The following is a 22,877-nucleotide window of genomic DNA, read 5'->3' as shown; positions in this document are numbered from 1 at the left end:
GATTAGGTGGTGATGTACTACAACTTCCAGCACTTATTTTTCTTTAAGCTAAAATTACTCATCGTAGGAGGTTGCCTTGCAAGTATCTCGAGGGGGATAACGTTCGCGTTTCTTGTCCAGTAAGTTCTTCCGCAGTCTTATGATTCCTATCAGACGATCTGTCGACGAATGCGATTATGATTTACGACCGATGATCGTCTTCGCGCAAAGAAAATGCACTTTCACTCGTTCCCTCCGTGGTTCTCGGAGCGTGTAACATCAGCTCGCACGTAAACCACCCGATGCTCTTCTCTCTTTCCTTATCCTTATCGCGAACGTCACATCCAATCGCGCTTGCCGCGAGGTTTCGGAAAGCTTTTTAATTGGTCATGGTTGAATTAGACGCGTGAAACTTTCTTCCCGGTGTTCTGTGTTACGTCGATATCGCTCGCGATCGCTCGTTCTCCTCTTCGACTCCCGTTGCCACGCTTCCGGGCAACGATTTCTACCTTTTCCCCTCTTTTCTCTTTGTTTAACTGACGACACTTGCGTCTTGTTGTTCGATGGCGAAATTTTGTTCGGTTGCGGGTCTTCTCTTTTTTTTTTTGTGTACCGGGAAAAAAAGATCCGAGAATGGTACGCCTAGGCGAGAACAAAAGAACGAACGATCATGATCTGGTGGGCGCAATCCTTTAGAAAAATCAATCGATCTCCGCGCGTTCGATGAACAAGCATCTTCCGTGTTCACCATCCTAGACAGGCGGCAGAGCCCACAGAGTCGCTGTCTTGTCGGCTGAGGTGCTGAGAAACGAGAACTCCGTTGGATGCCATCGGCCTGAGATTACTTTGTCCTGGTGCTGCGCTACCACCACGCTGGGCAGGGGCATCGTTAGGTCACCTGTGAACATATGATCGATTGTCGTTAACGGAAGTTTGGTACTATTACTTCAAGAAAAATAATTATCAGAGATTTGAGACTCTTAATCCCTTGCACTACTATTTATTTTGTGATTATAATGATTAGAAATTCTTCATCGTTCAGAATTCCATAGAAAAAAAAGATAGTTTATATTTATTGTATGCCTATGTTTTCTCCAAAGGATATACAGGGTGGTTGGTAACTGGTGGTACAAGCGGAAAGGGGGTGATTCTACGCGAAAAAAGAAGTCGAAAATATAGAATAAAAATTTTTCGTTTGAGGCTTTGTTTTCGAGAACATTGAGTTTGAAAATGCAGCCAATGCGCGCGTTATTCGATAGGAATTGTCTGCTGCGTCTGACCATGACCTACCAATTCTACTTCCTACGCATACTAAAGCACGCGAACCCGACGGATCTTTAAATTCGATTTTCTCGAAAACAAAGCCTCAAACGAAAAATTTTTATTCTATATTTTCGACTTCTTTTTTCGCGTAGAATCACCCCCTCTCCGCTTGTACCACCAGTTACCAACCACCCTGTATATCAACTACAAGAAAATAGAATTTTATTTCGGATTAATGGAAATTAATAACATATATATTTATTAGATTCTGTTGAGAATCTTCATCACGAGTCTGACTCGATATTGTAGGGCAAGGGGTTAAGGGTTCGCATACTACTACATTTATACTACTTTTGGGTGCTAGCCATGTCCTTTTGAAACTGTATTCTCAATGTTTCGCAAGCATTGCAGTTAGTTTCGACAGAGATCAGTATACAATACTAGTATCCATTTTATTTTCATTTATACATATCACTTTATTATGACTGGTTTTATTTAAGCTACTGTACAATGGATGATTGTATTATTAGTGACGTTTGCATAAATTGAGGGTTCGTAAATAATGAATTTGTAAATGGAAACCCAGCTACACTGAATTCTTATTGTTTTTTTAATGAAGCATAAATATTTTTAAACTGCGAATATAAATTGAGCAACACTGCCCGCCTATCACAGAAATATATTCCTCATCACGGGGTTGTAATAAGTTAGTTACTAGACACTGCGGAATTTATGCATTGACGACAAAAATGAATATATCGAATGCGAAACGGTGAGAACATTTAAAAAAATCCAAAATACTAATTTCAACTCGCTAAAGAGGTTTAATAAAAAAATAAATGTATATGTAGCATCCAAAGTTCATAATTCAGTATAAAAGGTTCCAGGAGATAAATAATATCAGCCAAAAATTAGAAACAAAGTAATTCGCGAGAAAGCGAGTCGAGAGCCTAGATTTCTAGAGTCAAGGCTATTCTGCAACAGTAAAATGGCGTCAGGTTTAGTATTGAAATCGTCATAACTTACCTTGCAGATCCGTAAGCACGAGCTTGTTATCGTATCCGCCGGTGAGCAGGTAATACGCGGATGGCGAGAAACGTATGCTCCTGATGTCGGCCGCATGCGGTTTGAAACACTGCACGGTTCTTCCGCCCCGGATGTCGAATAGAACGCAGCTACTGTCCTCGTGGCCGGACACCAAAAGACGTCCGGATGGATCGACGCAGAGCGCCGCGACAGGACTGCCGACCTGCAACGGGATCAAATGCTGATCAGACACGAGATACCGATTCTGTTCCACATTGATACGTAGCACGTCCGATAAAGGTTCGATCCTGAGAGAGCACTAAACAGTGAGAAAGTCGAAAGTCGTGAAAAATGTGATATTTCGTGACGGGGAAGAATGGTCGGTGCGAGTTGAAAAACGTGGGTCGAAGACTTTATCGGACGTCGGACGGAAAACGGAACTGAAACAACTCAAAATCGATGTCCTCGATGCATGCTGGATGCGTTGTCCGTTGCAGAAATCCTTTCTGCGTCGAAAACGTAAAAGAAATAGTGTTTACTCTATGTATGTCCCAAATGCCTAGCCGATAAAAGTCCCAGAACTATCCCCACTACCGCGGAGTATGAACCGTGAGGGACCATGAACCCAGGCCTCTAGAGCTTCACTGTCCTTTTCTACGTTCGGCGTGGATCAAAATAGTATCTTCTGGCCGATGTATGTCCCTGGCTAGACCCGTGTTTTGGATATACATTGAGTAAACACTGTACCGTAAAAATGTAAATACCTGGACTACAGATTTTATGCATGTACAACATAAACGAATAGACGAAATGCGAAACAAGGAAAATGTCAAGCAAATTCGAGAAAGTTGAAATGAATTTATATTTAACCCTCCGTGGGCAGTCAGGGTTGTTTTGGAGCGAAATTTTACTCTTGAATTTCTTTCTTTTCGATATTTACTTTTTTCACATTAGTGCTTTAAACATTTGGCGTGTTCTAACGATTATACATTAAAATAGGGACTTCAATGTGTATTTCAGAATTTTTTGGAACAGTCAACAAAATTAGCCGTCATCATAAACGATACAGACTATTTCGATAAAAATAAGGTTACAGACGGAGGGTTAAGTCATATTTCTTGTAATTGATACGGAAAACGTTTACTCTGCATAAAGATCCGCAGTCTGGTGATGACGTTAATATGTAGGATCGATAACAGAAAATATGTTTTATATTTAAATTTTCATTTGAAAGCAAACTTGAGGTAGAAAGAATTTTCGCAACCTGGATCGATGACAGGAAGAAAGCGCTAATTGAATCAACTACTTCGCTATTTGGTTCTAGAAAATCAAGCTCTTTTGTCTTGATGAATTGTGAAAGCTATTTGAAACAGGCCTGTCCACTTTTATTCTTTGTTGCATACTACCTTAATGTTTATGAAATTCAGATCATCCTGGTAGAGCAAACTGACTCGGTGATTCCGAGTACCATTTTTTTCACAGAGGAACATTATTTCATATAATATGTAATATCACTTTCTAATCATGAACAGACCTAGTGATAAATGGTTAGAGAGCCAAGTGGTATAAACTTGTCCAAACAAACTAATGAAATTTATTAGAAAACATGAACGATATTTCATTTTATTTCCTCATGTCTTCAAGATACTTCAAATTATTATTTTCGTTAGAATTCTGTTCATTCAAATACGTTCACGTTTTTGTAAAAATTAATGTAATTTATTATGCGGTATTATTTGAACATTCTTGAAGGGATTCAACGAACTCGTTCAAACTTCAAAGCACCTTTCTCCCCTCCTTCAAATAAACAGATATTGCACTTATATTACTATATTTCGTTAAAATTATGCATTGGAGAAATTCGCAACGAAAATTGCAATTATTTTACAACGCGTCTACCATATTACCTAATAGTGAGCATTCAATACTTTTTAAATATTTGTAATTTACAGAAATTTTACTACATAAATAAATTGATAATTAAATTAAACGTTAAAAGAAATTTGAAGAAATGATATTTTTTAAGGAAGCATAAGGAAACGTCGTAAATCTAGTTAGCAACTTGAATGTCATTTTTGAAAGAATATGAGAAGACTAGCAAGGACGATGCTTACAAGACTTAAAACTTTTGTTTCATAAAATTTGTATGAGTATAATCTCGTGCCAAATCCCATCTAAATAAAATAATTATTTCTACAAACAGCGAATCAATAAATGCGTTCGAGTTTCTCGTAAGTGATCTGAGAAAAAAGTTTGTTACTGTAGAGGGTTAAAAACTGAAAGTTGCTCCAAAGTTGCGAATCACAGTACACATTGCTCATGGCTCACATATTGTTAGTTGTTGTTAAAGTTGATACCACTCGGCGGAAACTATTACGTTGTCCCGAAAGTTCGTTCCGTTTTTTCTTTTATTAATACGCATAGTGTAAATTCAGAATAGTTTTTCAACAAATCAAATAACGGTGGTTAAATTAGAGGAAGCTCAGGAAATAATAAAACATTAGCGAACAGGTAATCGCGTCGTTTATAGAGGGTGTTCCAAAAATGTTGTACTTCCTTGAAAGGGGTGATTTCCGAGGTCATATAAAATAACCTTTTTCCAATGCGGTAATGTTCTCCGTGGCTTTGTTTGAGTTATTAACGAAAAACACAAAAGTGAAACAGTAAAAGTGACTTCAAATGACCTTGGGAATCACCCCTTTCAAGGAAGTACACAATTTTTGGGACACCCTGTGTACGCTCGTGTTATATACGAATGTTAAAACGTGTACCTTGCGAAGGAAACATTTCGGACAACGTAATAGATAGTGATTCTAGATAGTCATGACAACTGGGACAAGGTAGCTAAACTAACCCTGCTGCCAGGTACCGTAGCGGGTGTGACCATGTTGACGCAGCCTCTCGTCCTGAGGTCCCAGAATCTGACGGTTTTGTCCTGCGATCCGCTAACGAACATCGCACCTCCCCAATTGTACAAGGTGAGAACATGACCACTGTGGCCGCTCAACGCTTGGAAAGGTGTGCCGGTCGCGCAATCGGTTACGTAGATCTTGCAATCACCTGCGCCACCGCTAATCAACAGGCTCGACTTGTTCGAGGTGTCCTCGAGGAAGCACAGGTCACGGACCGTGCCATCGTGCATCGTCAGCTCGACTTCTTGACCTGGAAGAATCATGACGAAACTGTCATTTTATGGGAAAGTTCGCTTTTTCGAGGGTCTCGTTACACAACAATTATATAAATCGAGTGTTACAGAGTAATACACACCGCGTCCGGCTGAAAGTTAATGACTACTAGTCCCCCATTTTTCTTGCGAGAATTTCGTATTCGCCCAGATCGCCGAGATATTATACGTGATTAACGCGGTTCCAAGGAAATCCTGTTGAGCCCAGATGTTTCGCAAGATTTTTCTATGTATATTCGGTCGCTTTTATTGATTTATGGCCAAAGAAATTTGTTACAGATCTTGCCACGAGTTATGTAGCTAATTTGGGTCAGTTATGAGCGTTGCGAGAAGATTTCGACGTGATATGGTTCTGGTTATAAAATAATTAATAAGAGTTGGGGAGGTGCAGCACTATGGACACTTCAAAATTCTTCTTATAAAATAAGTAGTAAGCGTTGGAGAGGTACAGCACTGTGGACGCTTCAAAATTCTTTTTATAAAATAATTAATAAGCGTTGGAGAGGTACAGGAATATGGACGCTTCAAAATTCTTCTTATAAAATAATTAATAAGTGTTGGAGAGGCACAGGAATATGGACGCTTCAAAATTATTCTTATTGTTACTGCGAATAAAATCCTGGATTTGCAAAGATTTGAATTTACCTTCGAGGTTCGACGTGTCGGCGTTGAAGCGCATCAATTTGACAGTTTTGTCGTTGCTTCCGGTCGCCATAAGCTGTCCATCCGGTGTCCACGCGAGACAGTATATCGAGCCCTTGTGGTGTTTCGTTCTTTTGAAGAGAACCGTGGGCTGATAAGTCTGGTGATCCTCCCTGCACAGAAAAAAAAAACCGTAACCCATCTCAAGATCTCGTTAGCGGCTTGTCCATGCGAGTGTTATTTTTTTTTTTGCCACGTTTTTCGTCGAACGATTCGAACGAGCCTGTTCCATTTCACCGCGCAAGTATCACTAAAACAACGAAGCGATTCGAGCAGCCGAGACATCGGAGATCGCCTTGGCCGGTTCGCGAATCGTTTCACTTTTCCCTGGCTTTTCGATACGACTTTCCATTTCGATACCGCCGATACCAGCGGTGGAACGCGAAGAAAATCCTGATCGTTATCGGAACCTAAATATTTATTAGCGTCTACGCCTCCCGTGAACCGTTTTTTATACGTACATCCCCGAGGAGATATTGCGGATGATTTATAAGCGCACGACGAAACTTCATGCATATTCAAATTTTACGATGCTTCGCTGCGGAGGAAGTAAATTGGAAAGGTCTAGGCTTCTGCGGAAGGCTTTATCTAGACAGAAATAAAATGGAACAGTTCTTTCCTGTGAACGACATTTACTATGGTTTATATCTTATTGGTGTTGACACCACTGTAAGTTCTACATGCATTAAATCCGTAGTATATTCATTAAACATTAGCGAGAATAAGAAGGATGCGCGAGCAATGAAGATTGAGATTTTCGCACAGATTTCAGTGACAGTTTAATAACCGTTTTGAAATGTGGAAGTGACATTTGTCCTACTTTCGATTCTTTTGACGTATGTTCGATCCTTTTCACAAGCACGGTGACAATGAAAAAAGAAATGTTATCGAGGGTGACGATGCAATTTCATTTCCGTTGATTTTAGTTTAACAACTGAATCGTAGAATCTGGAGCAGGGTAGTACTGTTGCCGCGCATTGAAATCACTGGTGCACGCTTCACGAACTACGAAAGGTTATCGTGAAAACAAATTATTACTATTGTTATTATCATGTTTACCGACAGTAAAACGGAGTATTTTTAATATTATCATCATTAAGAAAATATTTAATTCTTATCTTAGGAAATAATGCTACAGCATTTCTTCACTTTTGGCAAGTATAATGTTTCCACAACTAGGCTAAAACGAAATTCATTGAAAACGATTTTTATTCTGTGTTAATGGAAGAAATAACGATATACGAGAGGCTAAAAGATTAATAAATAAGATATTGTACGATCTCTGCCACTTAATTTTATGGATACTTATCAGAACATAAAAGAAGAAAGAACATTACAATCAAGTGCAAGAAGTAATTAAAAAGGATACCGTATTCTAAACACGAGTTATAATAGATTACAGATCTTTATGCACTCATAGCTTTCAATAATAAAACAGAAATTAGAACGCAACTCTATTCTGTTTTCTTACATTTATAGTTTATTGTAACTCTTGAATGAGAGTTGAATCGAAAAATGTAGTTAACAAGAAACCTCCTCTTCGGATAGCCAGCACTTGTAACGATTAGATCGAAAACCCTTTAGCTTGTACTGCTTTTGAAAAATATTACATACAGTCATCCTAAACAATTTTTTGACCGCGTTATATACAGGATTCTACTGCGTTAAATAATTATCATAGTCAAATTCATAATATGTAAAATTTCAATAATTCACAGTTCAAAGCTTGGTCTAGGTTGGACTGCAGCGAACCAAAACTACAGTGGTTACTCGATATATGTCCAAAACACGGGTCTACACGGGTCTGCCCGGGACAAGTAGTCTGGGAGATTGTTATTCTTTAAATAACATAATAACATAAGTGTAACATAATACAGGTCGGGTATATCGGCGTGAGACCAGGGGACCACTACTAACCCAATAACGAAACTTCTTTATTTTTCATTATTTATTTATGGGACTTTTACCAACATATTTGTGGAATTTTTCTAATTAAAATGATGCTAAACACGGTACAATTCGGATCATATTTACACTAATTTTCCGTTAACATAGTTGTGTTGGGAAGTAACTTTCATCGTTCATTACTAGACGGCGGAATATTATGCAAAATAAAAATTGTCTGTATTAATTGTAAGACATACGAACTATATTGACATTATTTGTTTTTCTAATAATTTCAATGGGCTGGAAGTAAAACAGTAAGATTTTTAGATTGCTTAAATGTTTTCACAATTTTATATTTCATTTAGTCATTTTTGTCATAGACGCATAGAATCCACAGCGTATTAATTACACAAATAAATATCATCGGAATTACATCATATTTGGTATCATTTTCATTAGAAAAATTACACGAATATGTTGGTGAAAGTCCCATAAATAAATAATGAAAAATAAGAAAGTTTTGTTATTGGATTAGTAGTGGCCTCCTGGTCTCACACCGATATACCCGACCCGTATTATGTCACACTCCTCAGCGACCAAGGTCATTCGAGCTTCTTGGCGTCTCGCGAGGTATAACTCGCGACAATGAGGATAGTTCTGGGACTTTTATCTGTTAGGATTTGGGACATATACAGCGTAATCACCGTATACCGACATGTTCGGTTCTTGAAGTATAAAAACACGGCCTAAAGTCCACAATAATCATCGATTGATAATCGGATAGGAAAATTTGTAGCGTTGCACAGCGCACTTGCAATGCAAAAAGTGCACTTGCGCGTGCAACTACGCTTTCTGAATTCCAGGAAAGAGCAAATATTCTCTGAACACGGAGAACATTTGCTGACTGGCAGAAACGTTCAAGTTCGAGCCACTGTCATGTCGTGTTTCGATCCCGCCCGTCTCGGAATCCCGTGCTTTCTTCTCGCCTACTCGCCAAGTCTAGAACGATAGCCGCTTCACTCTGTTTCCGTGTAAATTGGCCGCGTGGAACGTGATAAACGCGCGCGGCCGCGTGACAGCCGGTGATTAATAAGCGAGAGCGTGGATCTTCATTTGTCGTGAAATGTTTCGCAGAAACTGTATCACCGGCCAGTCTCCTCGACAAGCCGGCGGCGTCGCCCGACTTTTCTTGTTTCCTGTACTTTCGAAAATGAACTGTCGAAGTTATATTATACACGATGAAACCATATGGTCAGACGTTTATCCTATTTTTTTTCGAGGGTACTTCATCAGCCGTAGAAACGAAATAGAAAACGTTTTCTATTAACGACTCGGAATGATTGAGTGCAAAAGGGAAATTGTAAATTGAATCTTCGGATTTTCATCGCAGCCCCGATTCATCGCGAACGCGTTACATCCGCAGATAATTATCTCTTCCCTTCCCTTGATCGTAATGGTTAATCTAGTCTCTAATTTTTCCAAGATTGTCTGAGCTTCTGCATCCCTCGAAAGCAAATCCCAAGAAAAAAATTCGGCCGCATTTCGGACGAGAAATAAATGGGCTGCGTTTTCCTCCTTAGATCACGATAGATCATTCAGTTACTGATTTTTCCAACATTGTCTGAGCTTCTGCGTTCTCAAAAGCAAATTCTGAGAAATACTGCGGATTTTATGTACTTACGAGAAAAGTGATCAACTGTGAAACAGTAAGAGCATTTAAAAAAAATTTTAATTATTATTATAGTCTTATGAACTCTATAAAATTATTTAGCAGAGGGGAAAGTGTCTCCCCCCTGTGTCTTGCAATTACTATCGACAATCTTTACTTCGCGTAAAAATCCGCATGATAGTAATCTATCTTGAAAAATAATTAAGCATCGCCAATTTGGCTTTACACTCAGTAAACAGCTTTGAAGAACGATCAACTTTCTTAAATAATATCAAATTAGCACCTCCAAATAACGTAAAGTTGCGCTGTGTGTGTAGGACAATCGCTTGTTTGATCGAAACAGATTAATTGGCTGCTTTTAGGAACGAAAAAGAGGAACATGCGGGCATAATTAACGAATGCCAAGTTAACGGAAACACGCTCGAGTGACCTATTTTTCGTGGAGAGGACGGCGCGGCGTTCGGGGCGAAGATTCCATCGGAGCGATATAATATCCACCTTTCACGTAACAAGGAATCAAATTAGATCAGTGGTCTAACAGAGCGCAATTCGTAGCAATTACGCAGCCAAGCAAATTGTTTAAACACGGCTCTCGTATCGGCGCCCATTATTCCTCGACCCGGCGTTGTTCTAGGTGTATGGTCGCGTCCGTTTTTCATCGGGAGAAAGCGAAACGCCGGATTCTAATGAAGCAATCGAAGATTCGTTCGTGATCGCGGCCGACTTGATAATTTCGAGCACGCGATACGCGCGCGCGTTTTCGCGGAAGAAAGTGAACGCAGGCCCTGTTTTGTTCGGGTTCGCCGCGCGGCTTAATCGGCGAACAGTACGTATGATACCCCGATGGATCAGGCTGGGAAAACTCATGACTAATTAGAATCGACGTAAATAGGAGCAGCCGGCGTGAAAGCGGCGGCTCCTCGCCTCTTAAAACCGTGCCGGGGATCCTCTCCCTCGTTTCCACGGCCGAAACGCTATGCCCGCGACCCTTTTGCTCGCTGGCATGCTCTTTGCCGTTAATTAAAGGCAAGTCGCAAGCTCGCGGACCTGGGAACCACGCGGAATACGAGGCTGATGGAAAGTGACGCATGAGAACCGTGTGGATGCGCTCCGCACTCGACAGAAATCGATGTCGTTCGCTGACATCGCATCTTTATCGCAAAGATTGCGCATCTTTATGCATTTATGGCTCCTGAAAATTTTTGAAAAATGATTACAAAATTTGACAAGATCTAATACGATTCTTATTTATTTCAGATCTGCGAATGCTACTACCACTGAAAATAAAATTTGATTTGATTCAACTTTCTTAAAATATCAAAAATTGCAAATTGCATAAACATACACAGTCTTATCGTTATTCTTAGGTTCTTTTGATAAATATTAGCACTTCGTTTGAATAGAAAAATAAAGAACATTTTATTCAAAATATTATCCATTGTTAGCTATAACTTTTTCCGTTTCTAAAGTAATAAGTTTATTCCTCTCATCCTCATAAGTACCGACGTATTGCTGGGAAATGCCATGCTGCACTGATTAAAATAATTGGTACTTTGATGGGACAATATCTGGTAAATATGGCGGGTGAGGTAGGACATCCCACCCAAGCAGTTCCAACGTTAACTTAACTGGTTTTGCAATGTGTGGTCTGGCATTGTGATGCTGAAAAATCACTTTGTCATGTCTTCTAGACTGCGGATCTTTACGCGATTATGGCTTATGAAAATTTTCAAAAAATTCTAGAATATTTAGTGCGATAGAATTTAGTAAGATTTTTATTTGTTTTGGCTGTTCCCATTAAACATAGGATTCTATTTAATTCCACTTTCTTAAAATTTGTCTATAAAAATTGGAAATTTCACAAACACCCTCTCAATGCTCGACTTAAATTTACTAATTATTCACGATAATGATTAGCAGTTTCTCACAATTCTTTAAGTGTCTAACATGGACCACCATCGATGCTTCTAATCCTTCGTCTTGGAACTTCTATGGTGCACCACAACAATCCATGTCTGAAACTAATCTCTACAACTTCTTTCGGATAATGCGTCGTCGCCATAAACTTCTACAAGATGACTTTCAGCTGTACCTTTCTTTAAAAGGAAATGATGCAGCAGCATTTCCTGCAAATGGTATTTTGTGACGAAAACACTGGCTGTTAACGTTGGACGCAGATATCACACACTAAGTCTTAAAGCTTGTTCATACTATTATACTGTCACATGTACGCTACACCATTTCAAGTTACATTCGTGTACTTCTAGTTCCTACATCCATCAATAGAAACGGCAGAAAATTGTTTGAGTACAGTAGTACTTTAATTATCCGAACTAAATAGGGAAACATGACTGTTTGAATATTAGAACAGTTACTCGGTTCTAGTGGTAGATTCAATTTTTATTAATTTTAAAGAATTTAAGGAAAGAGTGACATCTCCATTCGGCTCCTAGGGTAAGGGACTCAATTACTGTGCACCTATTAATTATACTTATTTTTAAAGCGTAATGAATATTACAAAAGAGATATTAAATTTGTTTCATTAAAAATAGTTAATATATATGTTACATATCTTCTTTTAATATTTAAAGTAATAAGTATAATTAATATAGACACAGTAATTGGGTCCCTTACCCTGTGTTGTTCGATAATTTTAATTTTGTATAATAAAAATTCCATAAGTTGCTGTAATTTTACGCGAGAAAGAGGAAGAGAGAGAATAAAAGAAATGGAAGAGAATATAGACCGAAGAAGACGGGCAATAGGCATAAAAAGGCACTAATAAGACAGACATAATTAAATATGTACAAGCTTTTCCATTTAAGATTGATAACTATTGTACATACAGAAGCGAAGAATAATAGGTTAAGCTAGCTGTAAGATAATCAAATGTAGATAGAAGTAACTGGAATGTGAGAGGTCACATCGGCTGAGGAGCCGAAAGGCAAGAAATACAATTAATAAATAATAAGCTACTATAATGTTGTTCCTTAGTTTAATAAATCGATACATTAGAAAGCGTCATACAAATTCTTCCGAATTAAACCTAAAGCTGAGAAATATAAAAATATAATTTTGTCCAGTTAGTTCCTGTCTCTCCGAGCACCGTGTGTGATGCGGAGAAAACACTGTTCCGGCAAATTGAGTTTCTAAAGCTTGCGGTTAAACAGCTCTGGGGGTTCGATCGCAGGACACAAAGAAGCTAAACGGTTCCCAGCGAGCATAATTGAGCGATCGCTCGGAATTTTAATGGGCGCGTTTACAGGAACCTTGCCTTTGACGAGGCTGACGCAACCCGGCATTACGCCGTAAAAAAGTCACTTCCTGTGATTTTACGGCAGCGAATAGTTGAAATTTACGTATCGTATAACGGTTATTATCTTTCCATCGATTGGAAACGCGGAGTTCGCGCGCGTCAAAGAAACTTTTACGAGCTGTGTACCGGCGTGCAACGCTCGAAACTCTTGTATTGTTTACCCCCTCCCCCTCCCTGGCGTTTTCGACAAGTTCCACGGCTCGAAGTCACGATTCGCTTTATACCGGCAATCAAATCGAGTATATATATATTTTAACGAAAATTGTCGTAATCTTGATCTGTAAATCCGCTCGGTTGCGCCGTGGTCCGAGACTTTCACCCCGTGGTAAATATTAATTTAGCGCGTAACGTAACACCTCGCTCTGGAAAACGCGAAAAAGAGACGAATTATGTAAACCGTTCGTATTTTTATCGCTCACGGTGCCACGGCGAAGTGTTCTTGGTATGATTCACACGGTCTTTTACGCTCTTTTAACTAAAAGTACAGTTTACGCAGTCTCCTCTGCGAAAGTTCATAAAAGTTATACTTATGGTATCAACGGTAGTGTTAAACGGAGACTGTTATATTTAAAGCTGATATTCAGTGGGAAAGGACCAATAAATTCTGTGGTAGAAACTGTTCTGTTGCGTTTCTGATGGAATATATTGCGGGACGATTAAAATCGAGATTCGGATAGCACGCAACAGAACCAGGCGGTGTACGATCAACTTTCTTTATATTTGCACAGTTCCATATCGTATCGTCGAGGGGAAACTGAAATAACAAAGTGAGAAAACAGACGATTCGACGAACCCAAAGCTTTCTCCGAAGGACATCGGCGCGTCAGCTCCGAGAAATGATCGAGGTAACGGTGTCGAAAATAAGCTGACGAATTTTCCATTGATTTTGTAAAAATTGTTTCCGGCCACAGGCGTGAGACCTATGTATTGGATGATTACACAAGTTCGTGCCTGATTTTCAGAGACCTCAAGACTTTCATTGCAAGATAACATAACATTTTTAAATTAATGAAATTGTTATTTTGAAATGTAACAGCTTCTGTTTCATTTTCCAATTGGGCACGACCTTTTAGAATCATTTAATGTGTGAAGTACATAAAAGTAATATAACAAGTTAGTTATAATTTATCGTACTATTTATCTTCGATGGACATGGTATTAATATTAACCCTGGTTAAACTTTACCTCAGGAAACCAGAAATTTTTAACTTTTTTAATGTAATCCTGCAGATTTTGGCGAGAAAATTCTGAAAAATCAAGTATTAATGTTAGCTTTTCACAGGTAAGGGCTTACGTTTGACAGGTAATCCCGACTAACCTCGCGGATCCGCTCATTGGACGATATCAGAGTACATACCAATATGGCGACGCCCTTATCTGTCAAAAACGCTGAAAATCGCACATCTTTACACACGCATATCTTTCGAACTACTGATCTCCTAGGATTGAAACTTGGATTCTCAGAATTTTCTCGCCAAAATCTACAAGATTACATAAAAAAGTTAAAAATTTCTGGTTTCCTGAAGTAAAGTTTAGCCTTAACCCAAGAGTTGCACAAGAGATTTTTTGCTAATATTCCATCCATTTTTATTTAAATTTTAATTCCACCAATTGTCTGTTAGTTATAACTTCTAGACTGTGGATCTTCATGCAAAATAAAAGTGGTTTGCCTCAATTGCAAAAAACAAAAGCTAAATAGATATTTTATTTTTCCTATAATAATTTCGATAAGCTGGGACTGATACACTGATGTCCTTAAATTTTGTTGTTCTATGCATTGCTTTAAATTTACTCCTTGTAGCCACGAATTCACAAAATCCGCAGTCTAATTATAATAAACGCAATAAAATAAATATATGCACACATGTTTACACATGCGTAACAATGCACTGAAACTAAATAGCAATGCAATATGCATTCCCTGTTACTTGCATCCACAACAGTGTTACAGCATCTTATGACATTCATAATTTAACTTCCTATTGTTTTTCTTGTATCGTGACAGTGCAACATCTTCAGTCATTAAATAGATCAGCAGCGTGCCAATACTTTCTCGATTCACTACCAATCCTTCCTAATAAAAACGCTAACAGAACTTTTGCTTCGACGAGTACACCATTGGTGAAGAATGGACGAAATTTCGCCTGGAATCATTCGTAAATGACTGAATAAATTTCCTCTAATTCAAACACATATAATATCAAAAAATAGCTGAAAGTCTGGACAAACTCATGTCATTTTTACAATATAGGGAGTCTCCGAACGGGTGGTATAAGCGGGCATGAGGTGACTTTATTGGCAAAAGATATTTGCACCAAGTTAAAAAAAAAAATGAAATCTCATCAACACCTATTACGATAAATTTTAACTACGATTTTGTAGGAATTTTTGGGGTTGACATTCAACATTCTGTTAAAAGTAAATCTAACTCTTTTTATATACTCCGTTTCCAATTTTCGATTCCATGAAAAAACACACGAATGTGGTCACGGGCGAGTGCACCCCTCTGACCGAAATATCGATCCGCAAAAATAAACGAAATTTTGGAAGAGAGTAAGAAAGACTTTTGAAGTGGAACTGATTTCTAGAATCTAACAAAGTAGGCGTAGAAATCCGGTATCGTTACATTTATCAATCGTTCCGGAATCAATCTATCACGCGTCGCACGGTGATCGAATTAAACCGTGAGCACAGTCTACAATTTTCTGGCAGTTCCTTTCGCGCAGATCACTGATGGGAATCGCTAAAAACTCTTTCCAGCCACGCTAAGACACGCTTTCATGTGTTTCCGTCAGGATAACCCAGATCAAAACGCGGAAAGCCGCTGCGCCGTGGAGACTGTTTCAGCGTTACATGGTCGAGAAATTATAAATTATAAATAGTACACGAGCGAATCGGACGAATTATAATCCACAAAATATGGAACGGATTTTATTCGTTAATAAACGTTGGTAAATGGAATGGAAAGAACGTCGACTAATGGATGTACGATAAATTGTAACGGTGAAGAGTATTGCTGAGTACAGCGTGAGCAATAAAAACTGTCGGAACAGATATGTAAATAATATCTACTAGACACTATTCGAATCAGTACTACAATAAATGTGAACAATGAATATATAATGAAATACAGGAATTCTCCTGTGAGAGAATAGCCTTGGGTAGAAAGTTGGTCAAAAGTATTCACATGAAAGACTAAATAAAAAGGAACAGGGTAATAAAGAATATCAAATGGGCAGTAACAAGAGAGAATAGAGTTCTGAAGAAGCAGTAAAATATTAAATATGGAACAATTAACAAAAAGCAATGGATGCAGTAAAACAATTAACAAATACAAGTGAATGTGCCTTAATTGTTTACTGGACATTATTATTTGATGTTCATCAATGTTTTATGATAGTACAATAAAATACAATGATGTTATTACAATTTATAATAAGGGTTGTAATTGGAAGATGACGATAAGTGAAATCACAGTTCAATTTGATTTACACGAAAGTCTATTCAAATTGTTTTAAATATGCCTACGTGTAGATAACGTTTTCAATTTATTAGCACAGCTGGAAAGTAGGCGAATCTACACGAAAAACTAAGTAGAAAATGTAAAATAAAATTTTCTTGTCCGAGACTTTGTTTTGTAGAAAATCGAATGTCAGCTAAGCTGTCTGTCTATAACCTGCCGATTCCACTTAATCCTAGACCAGGGGTTCCCAAATTGCGGCCCGCGAATTATATTTTTGAAATGTGTTAATAAACAGTTTGTAATAAAAAGAGCAATTGTGTTAAAAAATTAGTATAGATGTTTCCATTATCTTTCCTAACTTTCTACCTTTTTTGTTTTTTTTTTCAGCCCGTCAAATATTTTAGAGTTTACAATTTAGCCCACCTAGGTAAAACTTTAGGAACCTTTTTAGCATTTTTTAAAAAAGGCAGTTTCAATTTCAATTGAGAGCTTGTTTCAATAGTTAACTTATACAAGTGGCACTTGTAATTACCAAGTGTCAAGTGGCACCTTGATATAAAAACCAGACGAATAAATTTTGCAGTGAAATTCTACTTGTTGAAGTACAGTGTTTACTCGATATATTTCTACAAACACGGGTCAGGTCAGGGACATATATCGGCTAGGAGATACTATTCTTTGTTCCACGCCGAACCTAGAAAAGGACAGCGTAGCTTTAGAGGCCTCGGTTCATGGTCCCTCACGGGGTATACCTCGCGGCAGTGGGGATAGTTCTGGGACTTTTATCGGCTAGGCATTTGGGACATATATAAAGTAAACACTGTATTATACATTTTCTACATTCCTGATATATTCTTGGTATGGGGCAAGAATTGTACGATTTTCAAATGCTGGATTCACCAGGTCTTTGCACTAACAGTTTCAATTCGATCATTTTCCATAAACATTAAAATAAATCTCGATTTACCTGACATCATGGAGTTTCGGATACGAGCATATTCTGAGCGTCTTCGAGTTCGATCCCACAGCATAAAGTTTCCCATGGGGGTGGAATTCTGCGCATCGGACAGCTTGCACATCTTCGAGCGCCGTAACAGGAACGAATCTCGGTCTTCCGCCGTTGCTGCTGCCGTTGCTGGCGTCCAATTCCTGCTTCGGCTCTTGCTGTAAACAAAATAACAACCAGTTTATTATACGATACTAGGCACACTACTAATTGTGATCGTTTGACGTTTGTTGGCGATTAACGACGGCGCGCGGCGCGATTGAAGGCATCGAGGTCCGATACGATCTACGTGGACCAGTCGTCTCATAAATGTCGCTGGCGGAGAATGTGCGTCATTCGTGCCGGCCTCTTAATGACTCTTGAATGTGGCATTACTGGTTGAACTATGGCTCATGTTTCGCGAGACATTTTTGTGGTAAATAAAAATTTTCTGTAGGAAAAAATGGATCGCTTGCCATACCAGATATTAATGTACATTCCTATTTTAATTACTGGATAGTTATGCTAATGATTTTGGTAGGGCAAATTTGAGACCAACTTGAGTAGTAATCTACATTTAGGATTACATGATCATTTTTGTTAATATTTAATTTTCTAAAACGGCGTTCTTCTAATCAAAAGAATATGAATGAATATTTGGGTTTTTATACAGTTGCAGTTACTATTGCCATACAATAGTAGATTATAATATTTTTGTAATTTCTTGCGTTTAAAATGTGGTCATTAGACTACGATCTTTCGTGTAAAATAAAAATATTCTGCATCGATTGTATGGAACAGGGATTCAATAGAAATTTATTTCTTCTTTTGAGAAATTTTTTCAATATATTGAAAATAATATAAGGATATTTTTAAATTTGTTTCAAGATTTTACTGTTTTGTATTTCCCTAATGTATCTTTATCATAAATCTATAAAGTACGCAGTCTGGTTATTACTATAAATGATCGCAAACTTTTTGTTAGTGAACGAGGCACCGGGCACCTTATGGATGACTGAAGATAAAGTGGTTTCTTAATTATTCAAATTTATAGTGTGAAATAATACCATTTGGAGGGAAACGAATTTCTGTACGACTCACACGCAGGTGTTCTTTAATAGTGAGTTAATGTTCTGCCATGCTAAGGCGAAGTTACGAGTTTAATCAAGAAAAAACGAAATTGCTGCAATCTTCGGTCGGATAGACGCAACCTTTGCCAATTTTTCGCTTTGAAACCGGCTCGCGTGCCATTAAATCCCGTGTGACGTCTATTTCGACCCCTTGTGTGTGTACTTTGTGTGTGCCCTACGTCATCATAGTAACACAGCTTAAGGACATATTTCACTGCGAACCAGTTCGCTTGCGCGCAAACCGGCGCATTACAACCAACGAACGTAACGAACGACGAAAACTCGAGAGGAATTAGAAAGTCAGACCTTGAAAGGATTTCTAACGCTTCTTTTCTACACAATCATAAAATTTATTTGTATGCTAATCCCGGCGGGGCTTCCTGCTCGCGGCGATTTGACGTTCGAAACCTCGTTCACAATACGGTTGCGTTTATGGTACGTGGGCTTGGCAATGCAACGAGCAGTGGCCGTGTCAATTAATGCAGTGATATTGTAAAGATAATTTAAACTTGATGGATTGGCCCCTTGACATACTTGATTTGTAATAGCATTTATTATTTTTAACTCATCATTCTCTAAGCTCAGCAATGGATTTTTGTATAAATTCAATTCAGAAATGTGTTCCCAGGAAAATCGGCTAACACCAAAACTAACAGAGTAATCATAATGACAATAATGATCCATTTCAAATTCTTTATTCCACGATTATTAAAATTTTTAAAACAGCTTGAAACTGATTCACTCGTGATCAAATGAAACTCAACTGAAGTCTCGATCCAACAGATCGTTTTAGGAGACCTCAGTATTAATATTTGATATTTTTAGTATCATGTTTGGTGAATGGGAACCAAGCTGAATTAAATCAGGTTGTGCATAATTCCTAGTCGAACAAATATGGTTTTAGTTTAATTTGCATGTCATTTTGATTTTCTTTTATTTGAACGATACCATGCTGACGTGATTTCGGACAGGAAGAAGTTGGGAGGGATTTTGTCGCTTTGTGGCAAGATAAATAGTTATTTTTTGAATATTTCCCACTGGAAATCGGGGGCGTCCGAAATTTGTTCGCGGCTCGTTTTGCGCAACGTTTCGCGCACCTCGCTGCGCTTTTACTTTCGAGTCCCGCGAGTTCTTCGGCCACGATTATCTCGATCGAGGGAATTAGCAAAGCAAATGGGGACGTTCTGTCGGGTTCTGTTGTTGGCGACCTCCGCTTGGCAAACCGCGAACCGAGAGCAAATTTCTCGATTTCACGGTAAAGTAATCTGTGACTTTATTCTTTCCGATCAGAACTTCAAGTTGCCGGCTCTCGATGCTCGAAGTGCGACCATTTGTTATTACTAGACTGCGGGCTTTTGTGCAAAAAAAAAAAACGTTGACTGCATTAGTTGCAACGTACAGAAGCTACACAGACATTTATTTATTTTCTTAATGCTCTTAATGAGTTAAAAATAATACAGTATTTTTAAAGTCTCTACGCGTTTTCACTGTTTTGTATTTGATCTACTTATTTTGATTAATAAATATATCAAATCCGAAGTCTGACTGTTACTCGCTGGTATTTTTGAGTTTTACAGATCTTAATAACAATTATTTCATTATTTTGTTACTAGAAGTACGATTTCTTTTTATCTAAATTCTGCCAGTACTGGAGTATGCACGAGACTGATTCTAAGTACAGTGTTTACTCTATATATGTCCCAAATGCCTAGCCGATAAAAGTCTCAGAACTATGTACCGTCCGTATAGAACCGTCCTTTTCTACGTTCGGCCTGGGTCAAAGAATAGTCTCCTGGCCGATATATGTCCCTGGCTAGACCGGTGTTGTGGACATATATCGAGAAAACACGGTATCTTTTCATTGAAAGACTCTATATTTAGCTCGCAATTATTTACTTATATTACCTTTTTTATTTAGTCTGAATAACGATGAATTATTTCAATAAAGATGAATTATGATGATTGTATATTAAAGATGTTAGAAACAAAGTATTTCGAACGACAGGTTTAGTATTGTAAAACTGAATTGATTGTTATAAAAATGAATTCTGTTTTCTGTAGAATATCTCACTTCTAGTCTAGTTACCTCTAAATAATATATTTAGCGATATAAAATTCAAGTAAATAGATCCTGCTCCAATAAACAGTTATGCTTTCTTAAAACGATGATTTATAATTACTCTTACTCTCGACTGTCTTCTCAAGAGTCATTGATCGGGAAGATATTGTGTTTCGCGTAATGATGATTAGCCTGACCGTTTTGCGTCCATCAGCATAGCATGCGACTAATAATTTTCGTTGTGCAATACGGTGGACAACTGATTTCCTGCGACGACGATGATTTAGATAGCTGGCTGTTTGGACATTGACTCATGTTGCGAAATCATTTTCGTGCGAACAGTCGTCAAACGGTAACCATTTAAAGGCTCTACAATCAATGAAATATCTGTATTAGAACCTCGTCATTTTTTCTTTCAAGTTTTCACAATTATACGTAGATACGAAACAGTTACAACCATAAAAATCACGATCTAATAAAAGATTCAGTTTCATCCACGATAATCACATCTTGAACTCTTCATTAGTGAAAAAATTGATTATACGATTTCTATTCGCACGCAAACTACGATGCTAATTACGAACGAGTCCAAGTCGTAATAAAGATTTGAAACTGAATCTGAAAGAAATATAAATTATTCATTTTGTATTCGCCAAAGTGTAATGCTATAAACACTGAAAAGTTCGATGAAAAATGCATAATTGTAACTGGACTGTGGATCTTTATGCTCTTACAATTTCGAAAATGTTTCGGGGAAACAGTGGACTTCGAAACACAACGAAATAAATATGTGATTTAATTATTTTTGGTCTGTTGAAACTTTCCTTATGGAAATGAAAAATTTAAAACTGTATAATTGTAAATAGATTGTGGACTGACATGCTATTGTCGTTTTGAAAATGTTTCTAGAAACAGCGGACATCGAAATTTGTTTTTCGTTCGATGAAACTGCCATTGTGGAAATGAAAAATTTAACTACGAGAATGGACGTAGGGTCCTTTTCCAGTGAATTATTAGCGAGGTATCGAAATAAAGATCATAAGGCTGACGTGGTTAAGCGTACGATTGTTCGAGCGACGCGATCGAAATGAGAGATTGACGTGGAAAAAATCCAAAAGATCTAGGACGAGACAGGTGTAGACCGATCCCGACAAACAGTACGAATCGTTGCTTAGTCACGAACACCGTTTCTCCATCGGTGTTCACCGTACTGTATCGTTCTCGAGGGTACATTGAAACGGGCAAGATCGAAAGAATGGGCACGTAACAATCGAATGTGCCAATTGGGAGACCATTTACACGATGCGTATAAATCTGTCTAACTGTTATCACTATGTCGCGCGCAGCACACCTATTTTAACACTAGACATACGGGCCCGTAAAAATGACGGGTTCTACATTCTTTACTTTACAATTATTGTGATTGTAAAAATGCATTTATCGGAAATTTATTTAACACATTTATTCCTTGGAGCATATATTTTGGTAAAACCTGCTAAAAATCTGGCTGAATATAAACTTGATATTTTTATAAAATAATCCAAACTGTTCCACACGGAAGATCTATTCATAGCATAATTCAAAATAGTGAAAACAACCATAGGAAATTAAAAAGATGTAGAGAATCCGACCTTATGATTAAAATTAGTCATTACACCGCCAATCCACGACCAAATGATTAACTCTCGGACTCCTGCGAGTTCTAGGCCTATGCCGGAGTCATTTCTGACCCACGTAGATATTTCACTACAGTTTTCTTTTGATACAAGGCGTATTTCGGATGAATTTCGTCGTATTTCGGATGAAAAAGAAGAAGAGGGGATAGCGATTTTCTTATTTCGAAATAAAAGGTAATTTGTACATCGCAGTAAATAAATGACTCGAGTTTCCACAGGTAGAAATGAATGAAAATAATCCGTCAACGTCAACGAACATGAAATTGTAAATTATTAGAGAATACAAGAAAACGTGTTTACTTGAATTTTACGTAAACACTCTCATTAACCCGCGGGCGTTAATTGATCAAATTTGATTTAGCTGATAATACGCGGGTAAGAATTTCGCGGGTATTGAAATGTCAACGGTCATTGAATAATTAGAATTACGACGGAACTTTCACGCAATGTAGAACTCCGTATTCCGGAATGATATTTATGGCGATCGAGTTATAGTGCCACCGCACCGCACCGGTTTGCTTCGTTTGCTCTCTTATGA

General features: G+C 38.0%; 1 protein-coding gene across 4 annotated transcripts in view; it reads right to left on the bottom strand.

The window, feature by feature from the left end:
* Positions 1-593: 593 nt before the first annotated feature.
* Positions 594-22,877, bottom strand: part of LOC143357258 (WD repeat-containing protein 47) — a 151,020-nt gene continuing 128,736 nt past the window's right edge. For 3 of the 4 annotated variants that reach the window (XM_076793614.1, XM_076793611.1, XM_076793612.1), the window contains exons 7-11: positions 17,457-17,653; positions 6,098-6,267; positions 5,123-5,430; positions 2,269-2,509; positions 594-877 (exon numbers count right to left, since the gene is read on the bottom strand). In XM_076793614.1, the coding sequence (XP_076649729.1) occupies positions 732-877; positions 2,269-2,509; positions 5,123-5,430; positions 6,098-6,267; positions 17,457-17,653 (1,062 nt within the window). In that variant the 3' untranslated portion in view covers positions 594-731. The remainder of the gene's footprint in view (positions 878-2,268; positions 2,510-5,122; positions 5,431-6,097; positions 6,268-17,456; positions 17,654-22,877) is intronic. The other variant, XM_076793613.1, reaches the window with a different exon arrangement.

Source organism: Halictus rubicundus, chromosome 9, assembly GCF_050948215.1.
Source record: "Halictus rubicundus isolate RS-2024b chromosome 9, iyHalRubi1_principal, whole genome shotgun sequence".
Taxonomy (NCBI): domain Eukaryota; kingdom Metazoa; phylum Arthropoda; class Insecta; order Hymenoptera; family Halictidae; genus Halictus; species Halictus rubicundus.
This window is presented reverse-complemented; position numbering and strand designations above follow the sequence as displayed.